At 38.9% G+C, this 26,689-nt stretch overlaps 1 protein-coding gene across 2 annotated transcripts in view; it reads left to right on the forward strand.

The window, feature by feature from the left end:
* The first annotated feature begins 778 nt into the window (after positions 1-778).
* USP6NL (USP6 N-terminal like) overlaps positions 779-26,689 on the forward strand; it is a 122,983-nt gene continuing 97,072 nt past the window's right edge. Inside the window, exons 1-2 of one of the 2 annotated variants that reach the window (XM_059847517.1) lie at positions 779-905; positions 5,976-6,065. In XM_059847517.1, the coding sequence (XP_059703500.1) occupies positions 6,062-6,065 (4 nt within the window). In that variant the 5' untranslated portion in view covers positions 779-905; positions 5,976-6,061. Of the gene's footprint in view, positions 906-5,975; positions 6,066-23,646; positions 23,735-26,689 lie in introns of those variants that run through there. The other variant, XM_059847515.1, reaches the window with a different exon arrangement.

The raw sequence follows: 26,689 nt of genomic DNA on the forward strand, positions 1-26,689 counted from the left end.
ATTAATTTTTTAAAGTAATTGTTTTAATTAATCAAAAGCATTGTGTTAGTCTCAAGGAGTGTAATTCTCCACTTTAGCCAGCATGTTGCTAAGTTTCTTTTGACAGATTTATTAGATCACTGAAACTTTCAGGTTTGCTAGACTAACCCCGATAAGCTTCAATGAACAAAGAAAAGCTGGACACCAAGGATCTAAAATTTATGGCTCTCCAAGGACATATTGGAGTAACCAGAAGAGACTAACAAAGACATTACAGCCTAACACTGTAGACTCTGTCAATGATAATTGATAAAAAGGCTGAAAAATGTGGACTAATTAGCACTAGAAGGAAGAAACCAATAAACTAATAGAATAGTAATTAATGAAGAGAGTTATGCAATTTAGAACCAATGAACAATAATTTGTTTGCTGAAAATGTGTGAGTGAAAAGTTTTGGAAATTGAGTGCATACCGCTGGAGTTATCTGCTGGGAATAAAGTAACGCCTACTCCCCAATACTAGAAAATAAAGGGTTCGGGAGTTTGATTTATCCCGATGTTTTTGGTGCAACACTAATGAGCCCAGAACTGGACGAAGGAGAATGGGTGTCCATACTGGCAGCCTTGGCAGCTCATGTAGCACAGCCAAGAAGTTTCTGAGGGCACCAGGCCTGTTTTGTGTTTTTCCCACCTTTCCCCCACAGCAGCTCCCAGCCCCGGGCAGGCACCTCGTCCCGAGCCCAAGATGGCGGCTGCGGCGGGTCAGCCCTGTGGGAGGGGCGGGGGCGGGGAGGGTTTCCATAGCGGCGGTGTCACATCGGGGCACTTCCTGGTCGGAGGCTGCCGGTCCCGGGGCAGCGAGCAGGGACGCGCCGCTGGGGAAGGCGGCGGAGGGAGGCCCCGGGAAGAGGAGGAAGCCGAGCAAAGGTAGGGACAAGCTGGGACTTTGCTCCGGCCATTGTGCGGCCCCGGGATGGTCGGCTGGACCCGTCCATTGCGGGGGTGCGGCGGGGGCCGCGTGTGTGTGTGTGGAGGTGCCGCGCCGGACCCTCCATTGAGGCGGGCGGGTTCCTCCCGGCTCAGTGGGGGCGGGCGCTACCATCCTCCCCCGAGGGGGGGCGCATCCCCGCGAGGCCGGAGAGGTGGAAGTGGCGGGAGCCGGCTCCTGCAGGGTAGTGGGGTGCTGGGACTGTTCCATTCCCAACGGAGGGGTGTGTGTGTGTGTGTGTGTGTGTGTTTGGAGCTCCCTGCTCTTTCTGCTGAGGAGGGGGCGGCGCGTGGGGGGCTCCGGGACGCTGCGGAGCCGGGAGTGCTGGGGGAGCCCGGGGGAAGCCCTGTGGAGATGACCCTGGTCCCATTGTAAGGTTGGAGTGAGGTGTGGCGGCGTGAGGAGCCGCAGTCAGAGAGGGGCTGGGGGGCTGTGCGTGTGGGTGTGTGCTTGAGGGAGTCACGGCTGTAGGTCCGATACTTGGGGCCTCCTTGAGCCCCCCTCTTCTGGCTATGTGGGAGGCGACAGTGCCGCCCTAGTCGGGAGTAGGGAGGATTTCTATGGCTGAACCCTTTAATGTGACTTTCTGGCACCGCTGCTCTCTCTGTACCTGCTCCCTCCTCTGCTTTTTGTAATACTTCAGGTATGTGGTGGAAAGTGCCAGGCTGGCAGCGGTGGGCTTGGACAGGGCGTCCTTCAGGCTGTGCTCAGCCCTGGGTCTCCGTGGCTCTCTCCCAGCCCTCAGTCTCCGCTGGGACTGCCAGCAAAGAGCCAATTATTATCAGGTGTTTCAGGTTCTTTCTGTGGCGTGGATGGCTGCCTGTAGAAAACCACCGAAGCCACTGAGCTGCCAGCTGAACGAGAGTCAAGTGGTGACTTAAAAGTCACTGTCTCTAAACTCCTGTACCAGTTGTTCACCCACATATGCTCGAGAATAACTTTCTTTGTGCCGTTTACTGCTTGGAGGAGGCAGCTGCACTGGAAACTGGCTGTGAGGGAAGCTGGTTTTCAGCTTTCACTGAATTACAGTGGAGTGAAAACAAATCCGCATCTGGCCTGTTCACAACAAATGTATCTTGTGGAGGATCATTTCAGTTAGGATAATTATATGAAATAATTGTTTTCTATGGTGTTTTAGCTTGCTGCGCGCCCTGCAATCTAGAGCTGCTGTGTGACAGTCGAAACTCCAACTCTAGCAGGCGTGTGTGTATTAAACGCAGCGGCCAATCAGCAGCGCCTGAAACTAAAGGCGATTTGCCTCAGTGCTTTGTAGTGTAAATATTCCTGCTATGAACAAAGGAGGGTGTGTCGTTGGGCTTGTTTCATTTGTACTTCCATGTGCTTCCTCATCTGTTGCTAGTCAGTGATTCTGTGTAGGTTCTGAAACAGTTGCAATTGCACTTTGTTGTGAATTGTGCATTTGTGCTGTCTTGGGCGTTTTACTGAGCTGGTTGTGCTCAGAGGCTTGGTGCTATATTAGGCATTTTTGTTATGTTCTTTTTAATAACTGTGCTCTGAAGTGACTTAGTTTTACTGCTTTTTAACTTTTGTTGTTTCTGATTATAACTTTTAAGTTCGTTCAGCTGAGATGCAGTGTAAAATAATTATTTAGTAGAACTGCCTTTTAACCAGCTGTACCTCTGCCCTCTGATTGTATAGCACAGAAACCACCAATTTCAGACTTAATGTTTGGCCAGCCAGCTATCTGTGCAACTCTAAAACATAGTGTTTCTGAAATCTGTCTGTTTTCCGTGAGGGGCCATAATGTTTGGTTTAAAGAAGATGGTAAATGACATTAAAATACTGTTTTGTGCAAGGCAGGCTCTCTTTAGGCTGTTTTGTCTTTGAGTGTTTAAGCAGGGCAGTTGCATGCTGCTCCTGTGATTGCTGGTTCTTGGGAGCTGGGGGTATAAATTCTTAATGTTAACTCCTTAGTATCTAACTTAAACAGATCCTACAGTAACACACACACAGGCTAGACCTGAATCTTTAATTGCTAACTTAAAGGAAAACCTCCTCTCTGGGTAGAATCGTACTGCATGGAAGTACAATATGCTGTAATTTGCTTGCAATCTGGCTCCTGCTAATTATCCTGAAACAGAGTATTGGGTAAAAAAGAGACCTGGCACCAGCCATGGAAACAGGTGATTGAATGTATTGTGAGTGTGTGTGAATTTGAAGTTGCAAAGAGCTTTGCAGGTTTTCCTGTCAAATCTCAGCTCAAGTGTGCCAGTAGGTTCACAGCCACTGGAGGTGATGCTCCCAGCAGTGAGAGAGTAGCTGTGTGTCACTGGAGGAAACATGAGGTGGAATACAAGGGTTAGCTCTTGAAAAGACAAAGATCAAGGGTATGTGTGGGTGGGTTGGTGGTTTGTTTTTTATTTTTTATTTTTATTGTAGCCTTGTTGATTGCAAGGGGAAGTGGAAAGAGTGTCAGGCACTCTTTTGAATTAAAAGTTTTTCCAAGATGGTGTCTTCCAGAAAGACACTGAGCAAGTAATAGTCTTTTTTTTCTGTTTTGTACTAGTTGGTAGTATTTCTGTACAGGAGAGAACCCTCTCTCAGGCATTGAAATAAATCAGGTTGGCTGAGAAAGCAAAGTGAAAACAGTTTAGTTTCCAACACACATCCCTAGGTAAAGGTGTTGCTATTGCGATGCAATAGAAAACAGGGACTGTCTGTTTGATAGTGTTGACTTTCAATATTGCTTGCTATTGCTGTACTCAAAATTACAGATGAAAGACAAATTTTTTTTTAAAGTTATTTACAAGGGAAATTATAGAAAACACACACATAGTGTTATTTCAGAGAAAAACAGCTGAATTTCCCAGAAGTCTGCATTGTGTGCTAAACAGATGCTAGCAATAGCTAAACAAAATATTTAGACACTGAAAGCAGTAGAGGAGCAGCACTTTGTAGCTGGGAGTCAGAGGTCAGGTCACTCTGGTGCACTGGAGCCTTCACTTTTCACACATTTAGGTAGAACAGAGCTTCTGTATCATCCCCATCTCATTTCCTCAGTGTTACGTGACAAGATTTTTATAAGCAATGAGGGTGCATAATTAAGCTATTATTAGCCTTAAGTGGTTTTCAGAGCTGCTGTTTTGTTTTTTCCTAATGAACAGCCTTTTCCTGTACATACACACAATAAAATGTCATGTAACACGATGTCTCAGAGGCAAAGTATTGTTAGTTCATATTTACAGAACTAAGGGGAGATAATGCCTTTGGAAAATCAAGTTGAATGGGAGACTCTGGTCTTCCAGTTGATTATGCCTAAGATTCAAGAAGGATTTGGGCCCCAAACTAGTGTGAAACTGGTCAAAAGTGCTTTGGACCTGGTTTGAGGGATGTCTGATCCATTTGATGTTCTTAACATAACAGGTGTTATTAGCCCAGTAAATAATTAAATGTCATGGGAGTTATATTTGTTAATTTTGACTCCAGTAATCAAGAGGAAGCTGACAAGTTCTAATGATATGTTTTAACAGATACTTCACTTTTGATTGGGGTGTGTGTGCTTAAACATTTAATTTAGCAGACGTTCATGGAAAGTTGACAGGGCCTGCAGTCCAAACTGTTCTTCACTGATGTAGCATCTCATGGCTTTGTGTTCATCTCTGCTTATGAGACAAAATTTTAGAATGTTTCTGTGTGGATTTTTTCAGCTGCTGTCTTTCCCTACTGAGTCTCTTCCCTGTGTTACTTTTTCAGTGCAAAGAAGTTGGTTGTAATTTCCAATCTGTAGCATTACCAAAGGCTTCCTTTTGGCAGCTGGGTTTCTTTTTTTCGTGGTGTGTGTGGCTTTGACGTTTATTTTATTTTTTTAAATTGTTTTAGCAGTGGATAAAGGAACTTTCTTGTGATATCCTGTAGTAGTTCCTGTACTACTTTGCTATGTGCTGTAGATCTGTAAATGTTATGTGAAGTCATAATTTAGGAAAAGTTAAATCTCTTCTTGTGTCTTTTTGCATTTTACTTTGTTTTTTTTTTTCTTTTTGAGCATGAAGAGATCAGGAAATCTAAGTCAGCACAAGATATCTGGCTGGATTAGCACAGGTGATTCAGCAGGTTCTAATTTGTTTTGAAAAGAGGAAATATATCACATAATATTCCTTAATTTACGTAATATTCCTTAATATCACATAATTTACAGATAGTCTCCATTTATGCAGGTATTAGAAGAAAACTCTGTACAGCTTAGTAGATATGTTGGATTTCTTCTTTTCACCTCAGCTGTGAGTGAAGTTTCTTTCCTTTAACAGTTCTATCAGACTTGGATAAACTTGCTTTTAGCAGCAGGAGGGAGATTATATAATAAATTTTTCAAAATGTACTTGCTGTGCTGTCATTGTTGGAGATTAAGTCCTCTATATTTGGCTTCAGGGAGGGCCAGGCTTATTGTTAGTGAATCCATATCTGCCCTACTTGGGTATCTTTTTTTGAAATCAATGAGGAATTGCTGGAACTGTAGGTTTATAGTTGCTAGAAATGGTAGCTCTTTCAGGTTTTGTTTCTGAGAAGGAAATGTTTGATGTCAGTGCCAACCTGTGCTTGTTTAGTAATCTTAATTGCATTTCTTGTGTTTTAAAAAGTGGGGTTTTTTTGCATTGCTTTGCCAGCTGAGGTTGCTGAAGGAAAATACCACTTAGGAGTTTTCAGTTACTATATCTATGTTATAGTCTTGTACTTTTAACTTTTTAACTGCTCCCAAGAGATAACAAACATTGTTTTATAGCACTTTTTTTCAAAGTACATACACAAGTTTATAATGTGATTGTTAGAGGAAGGTGCCCGTTTCCAGTCGATGAACAGCCAAATACATCCATAAGCACTAAAGCTCTAAAGCTCCCCAGTCATAACAAACACATCTATTTTCCTTTTTTTTTTTTTTTTTTTAATCCAAGAGGATGGAAAGAGAGTAGGAAAGACAGTTTATATGTAAACATATATTATAGTGATTTGAAGTTGAAAAAATTATCTGTGTTTTTATTTTCCTCCCACTTCAGGACATGTATACCTCTGAGAAACCTTCTCCAACAAAATACCTTGCTTCAGGACCTGTCTTGGATTATATACAAAGAAGTTTCCAGTCATGAGTAAGTAGATTTCTTTCTTTCAGAAAAAAAGAAACCCCTAGGTTGTAGTTTAGAAGAACTGTACTTCTGTAGCAGCTTTTGGGAGTTTCCTTGAAAATATTCATACTAGTTTTGTGACTTCGGTCCTGTAAAAATAACCAAATAAACCTGAGAGTTAGAGTTGGCAGATGCCATTTTTAATCTGCAAATTTTTGATCAATGTGTGCTCTGTAAGGCTTCTCTGTAGTCCGGTCTCATTTTCAAGAAGTTCAGTTCTGTAACAAGGTGGTGTTTGTTTTATTCAGTATAAATAAAACATGTAACTCTGAGGGGAAAATGCCTTGGGTTTGCTAAGAATTCCAAATTTGTGACTGCCTAGTAAATTAAAATAACTGGTAAAAATCCAACATAAAATCAACGGACTTCATTTTATAGAAAAAAAAAAAAATGTTACTCAAATTCCAGTGTAGATGTTTGATCCCAAAGGAATTCTGGCATGTATTGGAATGATCTGAGCCACAGAAAACTGTGACTTAATGTCTGCTCTGGTGGAAAAAAACAGATGAAAGGCACCGGAAGTTTTGCTTTAGGTCACATCTGATGGGTAAGATAACCTCTTTTTAGTGAACTCTTTTGAGTATTTGAAGGTCTCATAAGTTTTGCAGGTGTGAGACTTCTTCATGCAGCTTTTGTCAGCGATGTTACTTGGCCTTGTCTCATGTAGAAATAAGGATAAAGCTTAATTTGCACAGGAACTATATTTGTAATGTAGCTCAGCTTCAGCACAACTGTACTGAACGTGCTGAAGGAAAAGCATCTTGTTCATAGGATAATTATATCCTTTCTTAGTAAAATAAGACCATTTGAGTTTCTGGGAGGAAACGAGTAAAGAAAATTGTTGGTTAAATTTCTTGTCAAACTAAATGAAAAATGATTGTTCTTGACATCTGGAAATAAGAAGGAATGATGAAGGAAATGCTTGCTAAATGCAGCAGAGGAAAAATTGCACCAAAAAAAAGCTCAGAAGAATTTCTGAACTATAGGGTTCATGCTGCTGTAGGTAGAACTATTTTAGTTTTTATACTGATTTATTTCTATTTTCTTTCATATTGCTATTCACACTTGTTTACTTTCTGATATTTCAAAAATTTGCTGTATTGCATAGAGGACAATTTTCCAGGCAGTTTTTCCAACATCCTGATTTGTCAAATACTGTATGTGACTCTTCATTTATGGAGCTTTTTGTGTTTTTCCTTGCCTTATGTGCAGTCTTACACATAACCAATAACTGACTCATGGTTGCTGTGTTAAGTGTGACTCCCAGGGTGCTGCTGTGGTGATGTTGGTTTGGGTACAGCACACACAGACAGTGCCAGAGCAAAACACCCTCGGTTTTGGCCAGATTTTGAGCTGATTCCAGGCTGGAGGGTTCAGCTGTTCATTAGGAAGAATGAAGACCCTTATTCAAGTGCAAGACAGCGTTTTGGCAGTACTTTTTGTGGTGGTCAGGAATGATGTTCTTCAGTGCAGGATGCCACATTCTTGTGGTAGGGTGGATGCTGAGGCCTGTGCTGGGATGGGCTTCGAGGGCACAACACAAAGTGCCACTCTTTAAAAATATGGTTTAGAAAAGATTAGATGTTTTCTGTTTGGCTGATGTTGAATTTCTTATTTTATGGTTTACTTGAGAGAAACTTGAACTATAAGCGCAGTCCTTAGTTTTATGCTCCTCTTTGTTAAATATCTCAGTCAATAAGGTAAGTGCCATAGCTTATGAAGCTGCATTTATTTGCACAGTTCTCTATATGTGTGCTTATTCACGAAATCTGTGGGCACCTAGAATAGCTAGATGTATTAAAAATGGTGGGAGTCTCTAGTATTCCTAAATTTTGCATCACCTAGTGTCATTCAAACAAAAAATCTATCTTAAATGAGGTAATCTCAGCCTTCAGAAGGCCACTAAAAACTCCTGTTTTAGAATGCTGTTATGTGCAGGCTACATGATTGAATCCTACTTGTTATTTTCTTGTGATGTACTTGATTCAATATATATTTCCATTGCTCTTTGTGAAGGGCTGTGCTTGATGCTAAGTCCTAAAATGATTACATCCTTTTTCTAATATTTGTCCTAAATTTCTTCACAGGCAGATCATATCTATTTGGGGTTTTTGCCAACTTTATTCACTAGATGAAGTAATTTTTACAGTATAATATTTGTTGTTTACCAAATAAAATTTGTAACATAAAGCTTGTTATTTTATTTGAATGCCTTGTAGAAGTAAATCTGGTAATATCCTGGTACTTATGAAACACACATATGCTTATTTTTAAGCCAATGATAAGTTAATTTCTTTTTGAAAGTGAATGAGAGAATTACTTTTTTAAACTTTTTAAATAGTTACAGTGCCTGCTATGGATCCTGTTGTACTGGATCTTTCCCTGTGTTGGGAAGAGCATTGACAGACTTGCAGAGTTCACCATTCATGGTGGTAGTTTGTTGTTGGACAGTTCAAAAAATCTGTTTAAACTGTGGCAGTCACTGTTAAGGCTTTTATTTCTGTGGAATAGCTTTGTAAATGTCTATTTTTTTTGTCTTTCTAAATAAGGGTAAGACAGATTTGTATTTGAAATTGTGCTTTTCCATTGTATGCCTTAAAGGACACTGAGGTCATATCCTTAAAGGGCTTCTAATAATATCAAATGTAGCTAAGTAAAGTTGATTATTGATTTGTTTTGTATTTAAAGATAACTTTTCAGAGAAATCCTGGTGGATGCAACCTGCCTAGAATGTCCTACCACAGAAAGAATTGGTTTAATCTACATTTTCTCCAGATATTTAGTGACCAGAAAATGTGTAGTGTCATGATAAATTCTATAAACTGTGCTCTTTATTTTTGGGGATTGTCCTGTGCTTTTCTCCTTTGAGCAAAGGTCAGTATACTGAAATTATTTGAGCTGCTGCAGTGAAATTTAAGGTTAGTGCACGCTATTGCAACAAGCTGCTGACATCTTAATTTTTTTCCCCTTGAATGTATAAAATGCAGTGCCAACTTACAATACAGAATATTTCTTTCCTGACTTTGTCTTTCCGCTTTTAGTTTTATTTCTAACACACTAAAAACTTAATGCTGCATGCCTTTGGGAAGATCACCTGCTTCTTTGTGCTTCACTCCCATCAATTCTAGTTTTCTTTCTGTTTGACTGAGGGTAGGAACACCTTTTGTGTGAGAGAACACATTTTGAGAGATGCTGTGCAGTGTAATCTTACATTCTGCAAATGTTTGGTGTGGCCTGGTAATGATGGGGGCAGTTTTTGCCTCACCAGTTTAAATCAAGTCCACAATGGTGTGATTAAAGGTTGCTTCTGTTTGATGGTTGGTTACATACCTTGGCCTCTCATTACAGCTCTGGCTTTCTAGTCTGTGTTCACAGAAAAACCTTGTGGTTTTGGGATTTCTGAAAACGTAGATTTTGTTTCTTTTCTTCTGTGTTCTCATACTGTTTGTAAAGAAATAGTTTTGGCTGTCAGTTTCCCTGTTCATGAACAATGAACTTGGGAGCTAAAACAAATGTTAAGGTCAGCCTTAACATTTTAGGTCAGCCAGATCAAGATGCAGTGCTGTAGTGGGTCCCCCTAGGCCAGGTTGGATAAGGCTTTGAGCAGCCTGGTCAAGTGGAAGGTGTCCCTGTCCATGGCAGGGCATAGGAACTGGATGATCTTAAGGTCACTTCCAGCCTAAACCATTCTACACGTTATTTTTTCTGTGCTGCAGCTGAGGAAAGTGTTCTGGACATCCCTGTCCTAAGAAAAGTCTGTGAATTAAGGCTGGCTCATTCCCCCCAGCCCCGGCTCCCCTCCTGGTGTGTCAGAATGAATCTGTAGTGAACTGAGGACCAAGTCAAACTGTTCATAAAGTAAATACTGAGACATAGACTTTGTTTGTTTTACCCGAAGTGTAGGTGGCTGTGCATTTTATGTAGTGTGGGTAAAGTGTTGCAAATAATTTTAAAACTGAATGATTTGGTGGAAGAGGCTCTGTAGTCATCACTTCTTTGCAATGAGCTGAGATTGAATGGAAGAAAGGAAAAAGTCTAGGTTCTGATTCACTGAGACAACTGCAGGCTGGGGAAGGAAAGCTTACAAACAAACTAAAATACTTTAACAATATATAATAATGAATAGTTAAAAGATGTCAGATTATTATGTTACATGCTAGGTTTTTGTTTTAGTTTTGAACTATGAACCCTGAAAGCCTAGTCAAAATGCAAGTTTGAAGCTACAGTTAGTGGATTGTTTTCACAATTGTTGTGGTTTCACAGCACAGTTACCTTCTAATCTTCATAAATACTGTGACCTGAGAAATAGAGAAGTAGCTATTGTGTGTCCTGGGTTATGTTTCCTAAAACTTGAAATAGTAATTCTCTGTGAAAAACTGAAGCTCTGAATAATAAAGAATTGTTGGCTACAGGGGACAAAGAACCATAATGCAGATTTGCAAAAGGTGACTTTGAAGACTTGAACAATGTTTGTAAAAATTTTTAAGAGTTAAATAATAGTAACCTCCCTGCAACTCAGCTATGTGAAAAAGAAGGAAACCCATAAGACTCTTAAATAGTAAACCACTGTATATTAGTGACCCCCTAAAAATTGCTTCATTGATAATATCAGTGTTTATTTAATTTTTCCTCTTTTATTGAAGCTGTCAAGGGAATTTACTGCTGTAACTGTAGTGGCACATGAGAATTTGCATCAGTTGTAGTACACTATTAACTTTTTTGTAGTGGGGTGTTGAAGCATGAAAAAGACATGTTGTTTGGCTCTGGAATCTTGTAGTGGGAGAACTTGTCACTTGGTCTTGATTCACTGTTGCTCTTCTGTGTTGTCTTAACTTTTCAGATCTCTTTTTTGTGGGGTACTGCTACTTGCTGCTCTTTCTCCTCTTTATAGTGCAGCTGGTACCTGGTGAGACTGTGAGCAACTGGGCTGGAGATTTTCTGACTCAAAATACAGAATTAATGAGTTACAGAAATCTATGTGGTCTCAACCAGGAAGTTTTGATTGAAGTTTCATTAGAAAGGTTTGGGCTGCAGGAGCCAAGGCTGAAGTCGGGGTCTTAAAATTTCATGACCTCTTTAAAATGTTGCCCATGCCAGTAATGGGTTGGTGTCCTTTGCCTGCCTGAATTCCTGCATTCTTCCTTCTTACAGGAGCATTCATGAGCCTGACTGCAATTTTGGGGGGCTCCCTAAGCTCTTGCCTAGGTAGCTGCAGCTGTGGATGCACTGCTGCCCTGCAGGGAGAACAGTGCAGGGGTGGGCATCAGTGATCTGTGGGTGAGATTCTGGTAAATGCTGTTTTTGCCTTGCTGGAAGTGTGCATGGAACTGTAGCTTAAGTTGTTCAGGAATGTGGTAATCTTGGGCTTCCTCTATGCTAAGCAAGGAGAGGCATCTCCAGAGGGCTAATCAGATCTTGGATGACCCAGTTTCTCACCAATACTGTAATTAAACTGCTCCTCTGAATACACAGGGTGCCTGAGTAGCAATAAAATATAAACCCAAATACTTTGCACAAAACTGATGTATCACATAGGGGAAATGCAGGCATGTTAATAGAAACTTACTTGTTGTTTTAATATTTGCATTTCATTATGCTGGATTTTTATTTATTCAATTGACATAATCATGCAGCTTCTCGACCCTTGTGGATTTTTTTTCTCATAGTACAGCTATTGAAATCAATCAGAACACAAGTGAAATATTTTTGAAATTTGTCTGTATTTAAACAGACTTAAAATTATTTTTAAAGTTTGTTTTCATAATCCTTCCTTTATTTTTGGTCCCTTCATAATCCTTCCTTTGTTTTTGGTCACATTTTAGGATATTTATGGCTGGTAAGTTGTGGCTTTCCTTGCACTTAAAATTTATTTTTTGGTCAAAGAGGCAGATAAACAGTTTTTGACTTTTATTTTGTCATGTATTTACTTGGACAAAGTAAGTCTTCAATCTCCATAGTCTGAAATGAAGCTTCATCTTTGCAGGAGGTTGCAGTTACCAAAAATGTATTAATCACATCCAGAAGCTGTCTTTGCAGGTGGTAGGTTCAAGTTCAGTAATGTCACATTTATAGGGCTTTGCTAACAAAGAGGTATTGTAAAATATTTACTCTTTAATTTAAATTAATTAATCTATTGTAAAGTTAATTTTATAAAACCCTTTGCATACATTTCAGATACATTGACTGAACATTTTTAAAAAGGTGTTATATTTATTTTTTTAATTTATATTTCAATAAAGGGAACTTTAAATCTATCTTCTTTCATTTGGGCTTTTTCCTGGCAGGTTGATGGGGCTTCCCTAAATAAATTAGTGCAACATGACACCTACTTTTAAAGAGATGTAGTTTCTGTTTGTAAACCAAAATGTTGGCACTGGCAGGAAACTATTGTTAGTTTTGAGCTGACAGAAGAGCTGTGGCAGGAAAATTACCATCATTAATGCTGTTGGAGTTCCAGTGTTTTCATATACACACAGTGTTCCCCAAATGTGTCCTTTTTAGGCACTTGCACTTCATGTTTATTCTGCCATGTTTGTAGTGGAAATTAAGGCTGGTTTATTTACAAATTGTTTACTTTATGATACTCTAGCTGTGTGTCTCTGAAAAAACAAGGATGATAAAAAGATGGTTGTGATAGTAATTTATGTATATTTAAACATTCATTACATGTTTTATTTGTGATATTTTATGTAATTATTTTCTCTTTACAATGTAAAATTATATACCTACATTAGAGATAGTAAAATTCTTCTATTTATGTGTTTATAAATAAAGGAGAATAATCTTTTAACGTTTTTCTGCTTCTGTTTTGATTGATGGCCAGTTAGGAGTGCTGAATTATTATGACTAATTGGCATACGCAGGAGTACATGCCTTTGGCATGATAATATTCTCCCATTACATAGTTTTTAATTTAAATCTTAGTCTTTGGGCCTCTCTCAGTGCTCCTTTATATAGAACATTGCACAATGATGCCTTTATCATGGGCCTTTGGTGCTCCTGCAGCAGAAGGAGTGAGTAGCACAAGAACACTGTAACCTTGTTCTCTGGAGTGAGTATCAAGTATCTGCCACTATGTAAGCAATTCATATTTCTGGGATCCTATTCATCCTGTGATACGTTGGTGGTATTCAAGTACATTCCAAAGGGGGAAGGATGCAGAAATTCCCAACTAAAATACAGATGAAAAGCAATAGTTAGAAATGTAGATGTTTGGGTGGGCATCCCCTTCTCTCCATAAGCACTGTATAGCCACAGAACAGTGTTGCAGTTATGGCAGGAGGACTTTTAGAGGCTGCAGTTTTAAGCTCCCTAGTGGTGGTGTTATTTCCTGTTGAATCAAAGGATTCACAAACCAGCTGAATGGGATGAAGGATTAGAAATGGGCTAAAGAAGAACCTTCCCAACAGCAGTGTTAAATGAGGTGCTCACAGGACTTTCCTTGCCTGTTGTGAGTCATGTTAATTCTCACTTTCCATACAAATAATTGAGTAATACTTCACTTGTGTAGGACAAGTGAAGTTCTGCTGCTCAGTGGTGTAGCTTTATCACAGCTATGAGAAATAATTGAGCTGCAGTCTCATTTTATGCTGTTATTCATGTTCATATTCAAGAAACAAAGCACCTGATTTAAAAGATTTGTGGTTATTTTAAGCTAAATTGACTGTGTTTCAAGAAAAACTATTTTGACATACTTTACCCAGCTACTGATAGGAAATAACTTATTTGATTTGTAACACAGTTGGAAAATATTTGGGGTTGTTGCCAGAAGTGGGGTTATGTAAGTAATGTCAGCAAGATTATTGGCTCCATATTTGTTTAAGATCTTTTCTTTACTTAAACTATCCAGCCTGTTATCCCTGCAGTATTTAGAAGGATTGCAGATGTTTGTGGTAACAAAGTAGCCGCACTTAAGTGATAGGATTGATATCCTATCAATCAGCTGATTATAAGGCCTGTTTAAGCTCTCATTGCAAAGGACCCTCTCCCCTTTAATTAAGGTATTTTAATTCCTAGAGTTAGATGGGAGACTGGCAAGATAACACTGGAATTTTTTCAAGGCTATTGGCAAACCTGTTCCTACCCTGCTCAAAATTTCTGAAGCAAGCACAAATCTGTGTAGAACTCCCAAGTTCTTCTGGTTTGGGAACCTGGTGTGATGTGCTGTTTTCTTTCTTCTCTTCCTTTTTTTCCTCAGTTTTATTTTGTGTTACATAATGGTCTCCAGAATGGAAGGCATACCAACACGCTGTAGAACCTCAGTGCTTTGGCCAGGGCAGTCATTAATCTAACAGATCACTAATATATAAGGGCACTTTGTTTTAATAAAGCACTTTGGCTTGCCATAGGAGAGGATTCTTGAATGCAGTCTTTCTGTTTTAGCCTTGAAAAGCTCTTTGAAAACCTGCCTAATTCTGTGGTGGAGTGCTGAAAGCCTTACTCAGAGCTCTTTTGAGCACCAGTCAGACCTGCCAGAATTTTCAGGGGCATAGGGAAGTAAGTCTCTCACCAGAATGTTCTGTTGCATTCAATAGAAAGCTTTTTCCTTCTCTTTTTTTTCTTTGTAGTAGAATTTTATATAGCATTATATGAGGAGTTTTATTTTGTGGTGCTACTGTGTCTGAGTTATACAAACAGTACAATGACATAACCTTCATTTCCTGCTCTCCCCCAAATTTAGCTTTGGAGGTGACACTTGTGGGCTGCAGTTTGTGAGTTTCTGGAGTGATGCTGTGCCACAGCCATGCTTGTGGTCAGGCTGCTCTGCAGACCCTTTTTGCCTTGGGAGCTTCAGTGCAGTTACAGCTCATATTATTTTATATCTGGCTTCAAAAACTAGACAAGCTTTTAGCTTCCTTTCTTCACCAGTTGCATCAAATTTCTGTAAGAATGTTTGAAGGATGTCATGGTCTTGAAGGACAGGAGAGAAAAAAACTGGTCTGTTGCTTGCTGTAAAAAGATGAGGTACAAATTGAAAAGTGTCAATTTTGCTTTTTATTTCTTCCTCACTTCCTTTCCTGTCCTCCACCTCCCTTTTCTATGTCAGAAGCAGTGTCAAAAATATTTGTACTTTTTTCTCTAAGTATGTGGTAGGAAAGTTTTCTTTTTAGACCAAAGGCTAATGAGTCACTTGTAGTGATATTTCAGTATTTATTTATTCCCTGTGCATTAAAACAAACTAAAAGAAATAATATTTATGTGAACCTCACTGTAAGGCTCTTGAGTGGTTTTTTTTTCCCCCCTCTTCTTAATGCAATCAGTCATTAAGTGGAAATCCATTTAGAAGAACTAACACAATTTCTGGTTTTGTTTAACACTGTATGTTCAGTGGATGATATAGCAAGGCCAGGTTACCTGGATGTTATTCAGTGAAATTTAACAAGGATAAATCCCCTGCAAGGGGGGATGATGGCACTTCTGTTCCTGTAGCACTGGTGTAGTGTCAGTGGGTGTTACAATGCCAGGTTGCAGTGCCTGAATGAATACTGGATAGAGTGGTAACCCTTCTTGTCTGGACCATGGCAGTTGTTGGCTGAAACTTGGCATGATTTTAAATTCTCTACAGCTGCAGAGAACATAGAGAACAGGAAATACAGTTGTCCACCTGCCCAAACTGGGACAGTGTTAGTATGTTCCTGTGTTCTTGTTCACAGAATAAGTAATTAAGACATTTTTCATTTGGATAAATTGGTTGTCTTAAGGGGAAGCTGACTAAAGGAGTCTCAGATGCCCAAGTGTTTCTATCATTGATGAGGGAATAGGAGAACTGTTCAACAGTGGGAGCATGTAAGTAGTCACAGTTAACATGATTGTCACATTCAAGTGCCAAGCTTGGATTTTTAAAACACATTAGTTACAATCTGCTTTGAAAGACTGCATTCTGAGTGAACATAGAAGGAGAGCAGGAGGCAGAGGTCTGAAAGTGACAGGTAATGGTGTGTCCTATTAGAACACAAGTGCAGGAAGCAAACAGACCCAGGTACACTTCCTTTTAAAGGAGGGTGGTTCCCTTCTGCTCTGTGTGACCTTTGGGTTAAGTTCCATTGGCTACTTTTGAAATGCTGAATTTGTTCTTCCTTTGAATGTGTCTCTGTAACAGTTTTTTCATTACTACAGTAGGTTGCATTTGTGGGAGTAGATGCCACCTTAAGCATTAGATTAGCCTATTACAGAGTACTCAAAAACTTGTTTTGAAACTTTTGATTTTTCTTGCAGAGACAGAAAGCCACACTGTATACTAGTTGCTGCACAAACTATGGCTGCAAATACATGGGCTTAATAAAAATAGTGTGTATTTTGCAGTGGACTAATAAGGTTTGATGTTCTTCCTGGTGCCTCTCTACAGCTGCATTTTATTTCTTGGATTGAATATCAGCCTAGAAATGTACATGCAGTGAAGGATTTAATAATGCTAACAAATAGCAGTGCATAGAATTTCCTAGTTTTTCTTTGCCTCAGGGAGGAACAAGATTATTAGTCTCATTTATATCCTCTTCAAAAGAAAACCAAGTAAGGGTTTAAATTAAAAGTTTTTATTTTTCTTGTTTCTTAGAATTGAACACACTTTATTAGTCTCTGCCTGATTAAACTAATGAATGTACTTTGACTTCAGTATTAGCGCGTGTAAGATAGTAATAGTTTTGATTTTTGTTTAATATAGCAAAACTGAAAAAAGTCTTTAATGACTAGTGTGGCTTCTTTCTGTGTGCTTAGGTTTGACAGAGCATTTAATGATATCCTTTAGCTTAAGATAAATTTGTTGATTAGCACTACAGCCATGACCCAAATCCAGGCAGTGTAAAATTGTTGCATATTCTGTTTGAAATGCTGCATATTATTGGTGAATATATTATAAATAGGTTTTGTTATTGTAATTACAGCTTCATTAATGTCTGATTTCTTTTTGAGACTTCTAGTATGCAACTTTTTTTCTTCTCAGAAAGATCTTCATTTGCAGCTAAAGCTATATGAAAACTTGCCATCTAATGTGAGGAAGACTGAGAAATCCTGTGGGGTGTGTGCATTCACTGAGATGAGATCTTGTACTACCAGCCTCCTGTTTAAAAAAAATCCCACCAAACATTATTTTATCCATCATTTAAAATAGACTGCTTAGAGACAACCTTTTTTTTGGGGGGGTGGGGAGTATTGGTGGGATTCCATTTGCTTTGTTGTTGCTTTCTTGACCATTTTTTGAGCCTTATAAAGTGACCGTTTGGCCTTTGAAGGGCATGGTGTGAGTGTGAAGAGAAAGAAATTGAATTAATATGACGATTCACAATAAGAATCTGTGATTCTGTTCTTACTCATTTTCATAATGCTTTGTAGCTTGCTTGAAAAATCCTAATCACATAGACCCAAAAGACATGAGTACCTCTGTATCTAAGAAATTCTGCGCTGCAGCCTGAGCTATTCCTTTCGCCAGGTCTTTATGGGTGAATTATCTAAGAGCTTTTGGAACCCTTTGAACTGTTGCTAAATGGTGCAGTTTAGATGCACTTGTACGTCAGTTCTACAGAAAATATAGGAGCAAAGAAGAAGCAGTACCCTTTGGTCATGGAGGTGGCAGGTACAAAACACATTTATTGGGAAGAAAAAATAAATTGTACATCTATACATGCTTTTATCCTTTTTGTAATTTTTTTTTTTGTCTGGAAGAGTGCATCAAGACTTACATGAGCACAAACTTCTGATACTGATCTCCATTAGTATCTGGTGTGTGTTATCAGGGTGATAAAAGTCATCTACACAGGCAGTTCCCTTGGCTCTCGTGGCTCTCTGGGAGACTCACTGTCTGTCTTGTAATAGTCTAGAGCCACGTGCAGAATGTGTTGTAGCAAGAGCTGAGGGGGTGAAAACTGTGCAAGAAGGGTGACAGTGAGAGCCCTGAACAGGGATGGGGTTGTACAATGTGTAGTTTTCTTTCACTGAGTGCCCTAAGCTCTGTGGAATGTGTTTTTCTGTCTTCCCTTTTTTCTCAGTTACAGCATTTGTTTTTCTGTTTTGGGTTTATAGGGTTTGTTCCTGGAACAAGTAGAATTACTTTCATTGACCATTTATTGAAGTTTTCCATCAGCTGAATTTAAACAGACTTTAAAGAAATGGCTTTCTCTTGAAATTATTGCTTTTCCAGCCTTTAGATCAAGTTACTTTCTTTTCCCAAGAAAATGCTTTCTAAATAAGGCTCCTAGATCTGCATCAGTTTCTTTGAAAAACTGCAGCCATAGTTTCATGCTTTAAAATTGGTAGCAAACCTGCTAAAAATGAAGAAAAAATATTCCTAAGTGTTGATGCAAACTCTGTTTGATTAAGCAGTTACTAACTCTGAAGGACCATTGAGAAGACTGTGAGGATGTTTATTTATTTTTCTGGATGCTTTGCAAAATGCATAGCCACAAGCAGTAATTTTTGAAAAATGATCTCCTGAATAATAAATGGAGTTGTCACTGGTGCAAACATTTTTACAAGAAAGGCTGTCAGAATTTCACATAGGAATTCTTGAGAGCATTAGGTTTTCTTCTTTTTGCCTCTTTCATGCTTCAAAGAATGATCTGTAGAAAATAATGAGGATTAAGAATTTAAAGTTTCAGAGATTTATGGGGACAGTTAGTTATTGATTTGAAACTCTAGAATTCTTGTCCAACTATGATAGATTATTGAAAACTTAGTAAAAGCTGTAGGCTTCAGTTCAGAGATTGGAAAATTAATTCAAAGTATTAGTAAGAAACAATAGATAACCTACTTCATAGCAGCTGTAGTAATAATTTTTATTATGATATATTGCCTGTCCTAGAGCTCAGTGCCTAATTGTTTCAAGATAATAATTTCAAGACAGGAAATGACAGGAGTATCATAAAACAAAATGTTTCTGGGGGTAGTGGGGATAGTTAAAGTGCATGCCTTAGCTGCTGGATAGACTTTATCTGAATTCATTGTTTTTGAAAGAAATAAACAGTTTGGTTTTGGTTTTTTTTTTTTTTTTTTTTTTTGTGAAGGGACTATGCAAATGTTCTTATAATATACTCTTCCTTTTATTTGATATTTAAAGAATCTTTTCCCTGTTGCTTGACTTGTATTTCCTTAATACTTTAATCTATTCTTGAAAACTTTTATCCTGCCTATGAGAGAGTGGTTCCTGATGGGAAAATCATTTTCTGAGCCTCTTTGCTAAGATGGGAAGGATGGTGGAGCAGTTGAAGCAGTTGTGCCATGTGTGGTTCCTGAAACTGCAGCTTTTAAAGCAAACATTCCAATGGGTCATTAAGAGCATGTGCCCTCACTTTTGATAGCACTGGAGTTTTTACAGCCCCTGTTCCAGACAGCCCTGCTGGGACAGCCCTGCCCATAGCCCTGCTCACTGCAGGGTGCTGAAACACCTTCTGGGTGTTCCAGCCTAGAGAGGAGGGTCCAAAGAGCAAATGCACCCCGGCTCCCTTGTAAATCCTCTTCTCCTGCCTCTAACGTCAGACTTTGCTCTGTTGCAGAACTAACGTCAACAGAAGGGTTTTGTGTATTTACTTGCCTTATAGAAGACTTGAGGCTTGATCCTGCTGTCAGTGACAGAACTGCCCTGGGCTAGGACCTTCCTGGCCATTTTGTTATGGCTTTCCATTCTCTGGGGTGTCAGGCCTGAAAGCCTGGCATTTTAACCATGTGTGCAGTCTAGCAGGTAGGGAAAAGGACACAGTTCTGGCTGTGGGGAACACAGGGGAGGATGATGAAGTCAGACCTGCACAGGTTTCTGCAGAGATGTTGGGAGTAATCAATATGCAGAATATCTGAATTCTGGACAGTTCAGGTTGATAAGAGATGGAAGAAGAGCAGTGACAGTAACTTTACATCTCAGCTCTAATGTGTGCAGGGCTGTTCTTCCTATGAATGAAAGCCCTCGAGCCATTGCAGTGGGTTGAGTTTTTCTCTGTTAGTAGCTTGTATATCTTTCTGTAAACGAGGACACAACAAGCAGGCACTTTTTGGGTGGCTGCAGTGCTGCCTGGGAAAACCCCAAGGGTTCTTGATAGTTTTTTAATAGCCTAGACAGAATGCTGTGAATATATAAACATTACAGATTAGAAGAAGAGAGCGAAAGAGAAAATATTAAAGTCTTCCTCAGACTTAAATTCTGATTTTCTCCACCCCCTGTCAAGTACCTTTGACAAATACCCACTGAGCCATCCTTCTGCAGCATCATTTGTGCTGTAAATGTGTTACCTCCTGGCAATATGCTTCATGAAAAAGATCTGCTTCCAAAGATCAGTTAATTATAATTACGTTAACGGAAGCATTTTTATTCTGAATTATGATAGCTGACTAATCAGGATGCAGGTCATTTTTTTTATTATGCTTGGGAGAGATCAAGGGCTGTACACGGTGATCCATAAAATCCCATCCCTGGTTAACTGTTCCTTCTAATACCAATGCATTTCATCATGTTAACATGTCTATGATTTCTGTATTCCCTGCAATTTTGAAGTCAAGGAAGAAAAGCAAAATCCAAGAACATCATCAAGCACATATTGCTTAGGAAGCTCTCTGTTGAAGAGGAAAAATGCTTGGCAGAGATCAGTGGTCTTTGCACTGAATATGTAGCACTACTTTTTTTCTCAAACAGAATCTACTGAAATTGTTACACTAAATTTATGACATGGTTTCTTTGTGGTTCACCTTGTGTATCTGTGTCAGAATTGCTGTGAACTTCCATCTGGTGTATCCTTGCCCACAGTGGGTGTTTAATCAGGATGTGTGGTCTGAGAGGTGGCAGTTGTAGTGACAGATTGTATGGAAGTATCAGTTAGTTCAGTATCAGTCAGTATAAGAGTGAACTATAACCAAGTTCTGACTCACAAGTAACAGATGAAATTATACAATTTAGTGTGTTTTATTTCTAGAAGTCTTTTTGGTATTGCCTCTATACTAAAGCAGGTTTAGTGTTGCTGTCTTGGTGTATAAATTGATTTGAGGAAACACAAATAGCAGCCACCAAGCTTACTGTGTAATTCTTCAAAGTTTCAGTGATTTCTTGAAATTTCTTATTTATCATGCCTGCTTCAGACTTGCACCATTTTCTTTACATTGCATATGGAATGTTGTTTACATTTTCCAAAATGATTTTAAGGCTTTGTGAGTTTTTTCAGTTTTTTTCTACATGCCAATTGTCACAATAAAGAAGAGAGGGAAACTGCTGTGCATACCAACTTTGGAAACTGTTTCACATTGAGGAAGGCAGGTATGATGTGAAAATGACTTCTAGTCCTGAAGTTCTTGTGTCTCTCTTTAAAAGGGAGGACAGGGAGCTGTATCAGCAAAGTAAGGGACAGTTTGGAACAAAAAGGAATTACTTCCTTTTTGCAGTTGGGAATAGGTACTGAAGTGCTTAATTTCTTCCTTTAAAATAATTTTTCACAAAAGTAGGTACAAGTCATGCCTTCTTAGCTCTTTCTTCCTCTGCTCCCCCTTCCCAACCGTTAATATTTGTCAGTCCACCATCCTTGCCATGTTCCAGCACTTGAGAATGTTGTAGCAGTGAGATAATAAAGTTCATTTAAAAATCAATGTAGGATCTGCAAGGTGTATTCTTGCTTTGGAAGGCCAAGTGGATGTTATTACTGAATGTTTTATTCAACCTTAATCTCTTTTTTCTTTCTCCCCCTATCCATAATATGTTAATCAAAAGTTTAGTTGTTCTGTAGTAGCTGTGTTTTGTGCACCATGAACTTAAAGTCAGTTTTTTAGAGAAAATTTGCACTGTAATATGGTTGCAAATAATGATATTCCTTTGGTTTTATATCTTTGACTTGAAGATAAGTTGTTTGATTACCCAACAAAATAAAGAACAAACACCTCATGGTGAGGTAACTGTGGAAAAAAATTCTTCCAACAGCAGTTTTTGAACACTGGATTATTAAATAACAGACTTTCAGGTAAACTTTACTGCACAACCCTGCATTTTACATCTTACTGAAATGTTCTGAAATTATACTTGTTCTGGAAGGGTCTGCTTGTAGCGATCTTCTCCAAACCTCTCTAGGTATAAAGACATTGGTCTTAAACGTGGAATTTAACTTCAGGTCCAGGAGTTAGAAATTATTCTTAAAATAGAAAAGTTGAGGATTCTGCCTGTAACATTTTGAAGAATGTTTCTTCAAGCTTCCTCTTGGGTGGACACTTGAATGTTTGCAAAGTGGGAGAAGAAATTGGACAGGAAGAAAGATTTTACTTGTCTTTGTTTTAACTAACCAAATAGGATAGAACTTTGGGTTGCTCTTCCTTCTGGCAGAGATTAATGGCCAGGCTGTGAATCAGACTGACATAACAGACATAGTTTGTTGTTCCTGTGCTCTCTGTGATTCGAGAGACTGACATGGACATGGATAAATATGCCAGTAAATCTTAAAATCTGAAATGCTTTTGATGAGCAGCTGGAAATGGAAAAATGGAAAGAGATGACCTCTCCTCCTCCCCATCTAACACTTAAGTAATGGGAACAGAAGGTCTAAAGGCCAGAGAATGTGGCTTGTGGTTTGTTTTCATGTTATGATTTTCAGAACATGTAGTTGGCTTCCTAAATTGATCTCTGTGTGTGCGAGGCTTTGCAGTACTGTGTAGGAATTCAGTTTTCTGAAGTGTTCACAGAGCCTCTTCAGGCCTGACAGTTATTTAAAGTGATCACATAAAACATGATTCCTCAGGAATTATTTTTTTTGGGTTAGCTCTGCCGAGGCTTTGACAAAAGGCACTTCTGAAGGGCCTTTGTACATTTTCCACATGTCATTAAAAGTGTTGTGGGGGCACATACAGCAATCTGTTTGCCTAAAATTACCTGCCACAAGTAATGACAATACCTTTGCTGAAATAGGTCTCTAGGCCTCTGGTGGTGGGTGAGAGAACGCCTGAAATGCTCCCAGGATTTCCAGCGTGCCTCCCGGTGTGGGAGAATTCCTGTCACGTACGAGGGTGTCAGAGGTTTCTGTTCGAGGGAGGAGAAGAGGAGCCCAATGAATGCCTTCAGCAGAAGCTTGCTTGTGCCTGCTGGAGTTTTTGCAGGCTGGGTTTAATTTTAGTTCTGTTGGTGGGTCTGACGCTGGCTCCGCGCTGCACCGGAGTCTTTCTTTAAGCATTACGTGAAATTTCATGAACTGAGACTGACTTGAAAAGAGGATGCAGCCGGACTTGTTAGTTACCGAGCCTAGGGGAGCAGGCTGCATCTGTCGGCACTCCTTTCAAGGGTTTTTTTTTCCTTTAGCTACTTTGTAAACGTTTCCTTTAAACTTTATTTAGAGAAATCGGTATGTGTTCTCTGCAGTAAACAATTCTAAAATGTTCTGCAGAAATACATTTAGGACTGCTTGCAGTTTTTTGTCTCCTTGTGCTGAAGTCACTTTAAATCCATCACCCCAGCCTGTAGAGTCGTCAGGCAGAAATCTTGCTGGGAAGGTAGATGAGTTCTTCCTGCAGCAGTTTTGCTTGAGCATACTGAAGACAGCCATGTAATAAGGTGTAGTAATGAAACCTGTTGGAATTTTAGAGGAGCACCTCGTTCCTTTGATCTTGCTAAGGAGCAATGATTCAAGTGCTACAGATTGTAAAGGATCTGGTGTCGCCAGCAAGACGGAGAACAGATGCTGCCAGGAAAGGTAAGAGCAGCTCTGGGATATACTCAGTGTTCTCAGGAACTTGCTGTGAATCAGAAATATTTTGGGAGTTTGGTTGTAGTTAAATTGCATTCTTGATACCTAAAAATGCTCTTTGTTGTGGCATGTACAGCTGCCATAATTTGCCTTGGAACTATATTAAGCCTAATTATTATCGTTTTTGCAACTGCTGCTTTCCCAAAGAGAATCCCAGTGACGTTTATGATGCTGAAAATTGAGTTTGTCAGCATCTGTAACTGTTACTGTTGTACTAAAGATTTTCCTTTGGGTTTTTTTTTTTTTGTTTGTTTGTTTTTGTGGTAAAAACATTTTTGTTGTCAGGAGAGCTCAGGATGTGAAAATAGCAGTCATATTCTGTGTAATCCCATCAAAATATTTTTTAGAGTCTTAATGCTCTAAATGAGAATAAGAGCAAAACCAGGCTTCTTTATTGCTTATGGAAACGAGAGACTGGAAGTACACAGCTGCAATTCTGGCTAGGTTTTACAATTAGATTATTTCTAGATTACAACTAACTTCAAAATCCAAAATGCCTCTTGCAAGTGTATGAAAAACTACTTGAAATAATCAATGATTGTTTGAATTCTATTGATGTTAAATTCTCTTCTTGTTTACTTCAGTGTGTTGAACATTTGTTTTTTCTTCACTAAAGTAGTGCCATCTTTTGTGGTATCTGGCACACATCTAATGAGGAACTGATTAAACACTTCTTTTGTCTTTTACATCTTAATTATTTGCAACTGCTAAATATTTGGCTTCTAGAGGAACTAAATAATTTGTAGGGATAACTTAAAAATCTAATTCTTACTAGAATTAATTTGCTAGGACTGGTTTATTTTGTATTGAATAGGTTGTGAATAATTTGGGATTTACAGCATCTGCCTGTTACTGTGTCATTTTTCTGTTCTGCCCGTATGTGTAACGTAAGGTAGGCAAGTACCTTTATTTCAAAGCAAATAACATCAGGCTGCTCTAATTGTAACAAGTCACCTACTGAAACACCTCTGTAAGTAAACAAAAGGAGTGAAGCTCAGCTGTTACCCTCTTATTCTGAAAGGAAAAAAGGTAAGCTTCCTAATTATTTCCTTAGATTTTGCAGTGATTGGTTGAACATTCCCCCCAAGGGTTGAATAGTTTCATCCCAGTGAATTACTTGACTTCAGCACTGTTCACTGTTCATTTTTGATTTGTGCTGCTTCCAGAGAAGGATGAAGGGGCGGAAGCTCTACTTGTCTGTTCTGCACATACCTCACTAGTCAGGCAGGATTTTTATAGAACTACTGTAAGAACTGTTAAAAAGATGTAACACCAAAACCCATAAAAATACTGATTTATAAGAACACACTCAATGGAATTGAAAGGGAAAGCTTTGAAAAACAGGAGGAAATGCTCTTTCTCAGTTCTAAAGCTTTCAGGTTTTTTTCTGTCTGTTTTACTCCCTTAGTGAAAGACATTAATTTTGGTCATTGTTTGGGTGGTATTCTCAAGCTGCTACTAACTGAGCTAATTAGGTGTTAGCTCCTACAGAACCTGGTGATGCATTTTGATGAGAAATACTAAGATCTTAACATGAAAAAACATTCAAGTATTCTGAACAAAACATTTACACAGGATGCAAAATGCTGACAGGTTTTGGTGATCGATACAGTAATTTGAGTAGACATTAGTTTTTTTTCTTCACAGTGTGCAACATTAAGCATCTGGTGTACATGAAGGGCTGTATTCTGCAGAAATGACTCATTCTCAGTATTGTTCTCAGTAAATGGAAAAATGGTCTTGTAAAGAAAGAGTTGCTAGGAGGCCTACTCTGAATGTGAGGTGAATCAGTTGAGACATGGGGGATGATGTGTGAAGTGTTTACCAAAATGCTTTCAAATTGGTGTTACTAAACTGTAAATATTGTAAATCCCACTCCTCAGGTCCATCCTTCTCTTTCCCCTTAAAAAGTATTTTCATTAGAATATAATTTCTTGGGAGGTAAGTGTTACAAAGGAGCACAGTGTGTTAATTGCATTTTTCATATGTAGTATCAAGTTAAAAACTTCTTTAAGACTGAAGGTCCTAACCAAGTAACTGTTTTTATAAATAGTACATAAAGTTGAGGGGGGAAAGGATTCTTCTGCCTTCCAGTTTTCCCAAGATTTATTTTCAGACTGAGGTTTAGAAACACAGTTAATAGCCAAGAGAGTGTCTTTTTGCATCCATCATTCAACATCAGTAGCTCGTTATAAGGTCTGCAGTAAGCACAGCTACTGTGGAAATGAAAATTCAATCCCTGCAGAAGAAATTCCTGCAGAATGCCATTTAAAAAAACCCCGTTACTAATGCTTCATGAAATGTAGATTTAATGGGGTAGCTGAAGAACCTGACAGAGTTGTGGAGTCTAATTTTGGTTTTTTATGGACCAGTTTGTTTTCATTGTGGCCGTGACCTATGCCACAGGTTAAATTATATTTAATTTTCTGTATCATAAGAGGTTGGTAAATAGGTGGTTTATAAGACTAAATCCCACAAAGAGTCAGGCAGTGTGAGGATGAGTGTCCACCTTATCTCCCAGAGCAAGACCTGTGGTTCTGGTTTTGTCTTCAGTCTTTGGCTGCTGAGGCTGACATCAGAAAATCCTTCAGTGGGCCTGGGAGTCTTGCTTAGTGAATACATGAAGTGTGTTAAACAGTCGGTTTTGATTTATACTGTCTCACATTTCCATACTTTTTTAAATCTTATGCTGTTTAAAAATTGAATTATTCAATATTTTTAGGGGAAAAAAAAGTCCTATAATTGTTTTCCATAGTCTTCCAATTGCAGTGCCGCTGAGTGTGTAGAGTTGGTTGTTTGGTTTTATGGTTTTGGTTTTTGGGAAACTCCAGACCCTTACCATGTTCAGATAATATCAGATTTGTTAGAGGAAAAAATTGCCACTAGTCATTTATTGTCAGA

This window comes from Haemorhous mexicanus, chromosome 5, assembly GCF_027477595.1.
Source record: "Haemorhous mexicanus isolate bHaeMex1 chromosome 5, bHaeMex1.pri, whole genome shotgun sequence".
In the NCBI taxonomy this organism is placed as follows: Eukaryota; Metazoa; Chordata; class Aves; order Passeriformes; family Fringillidae; genus Haemorhous; species Haemorhous mexicanus.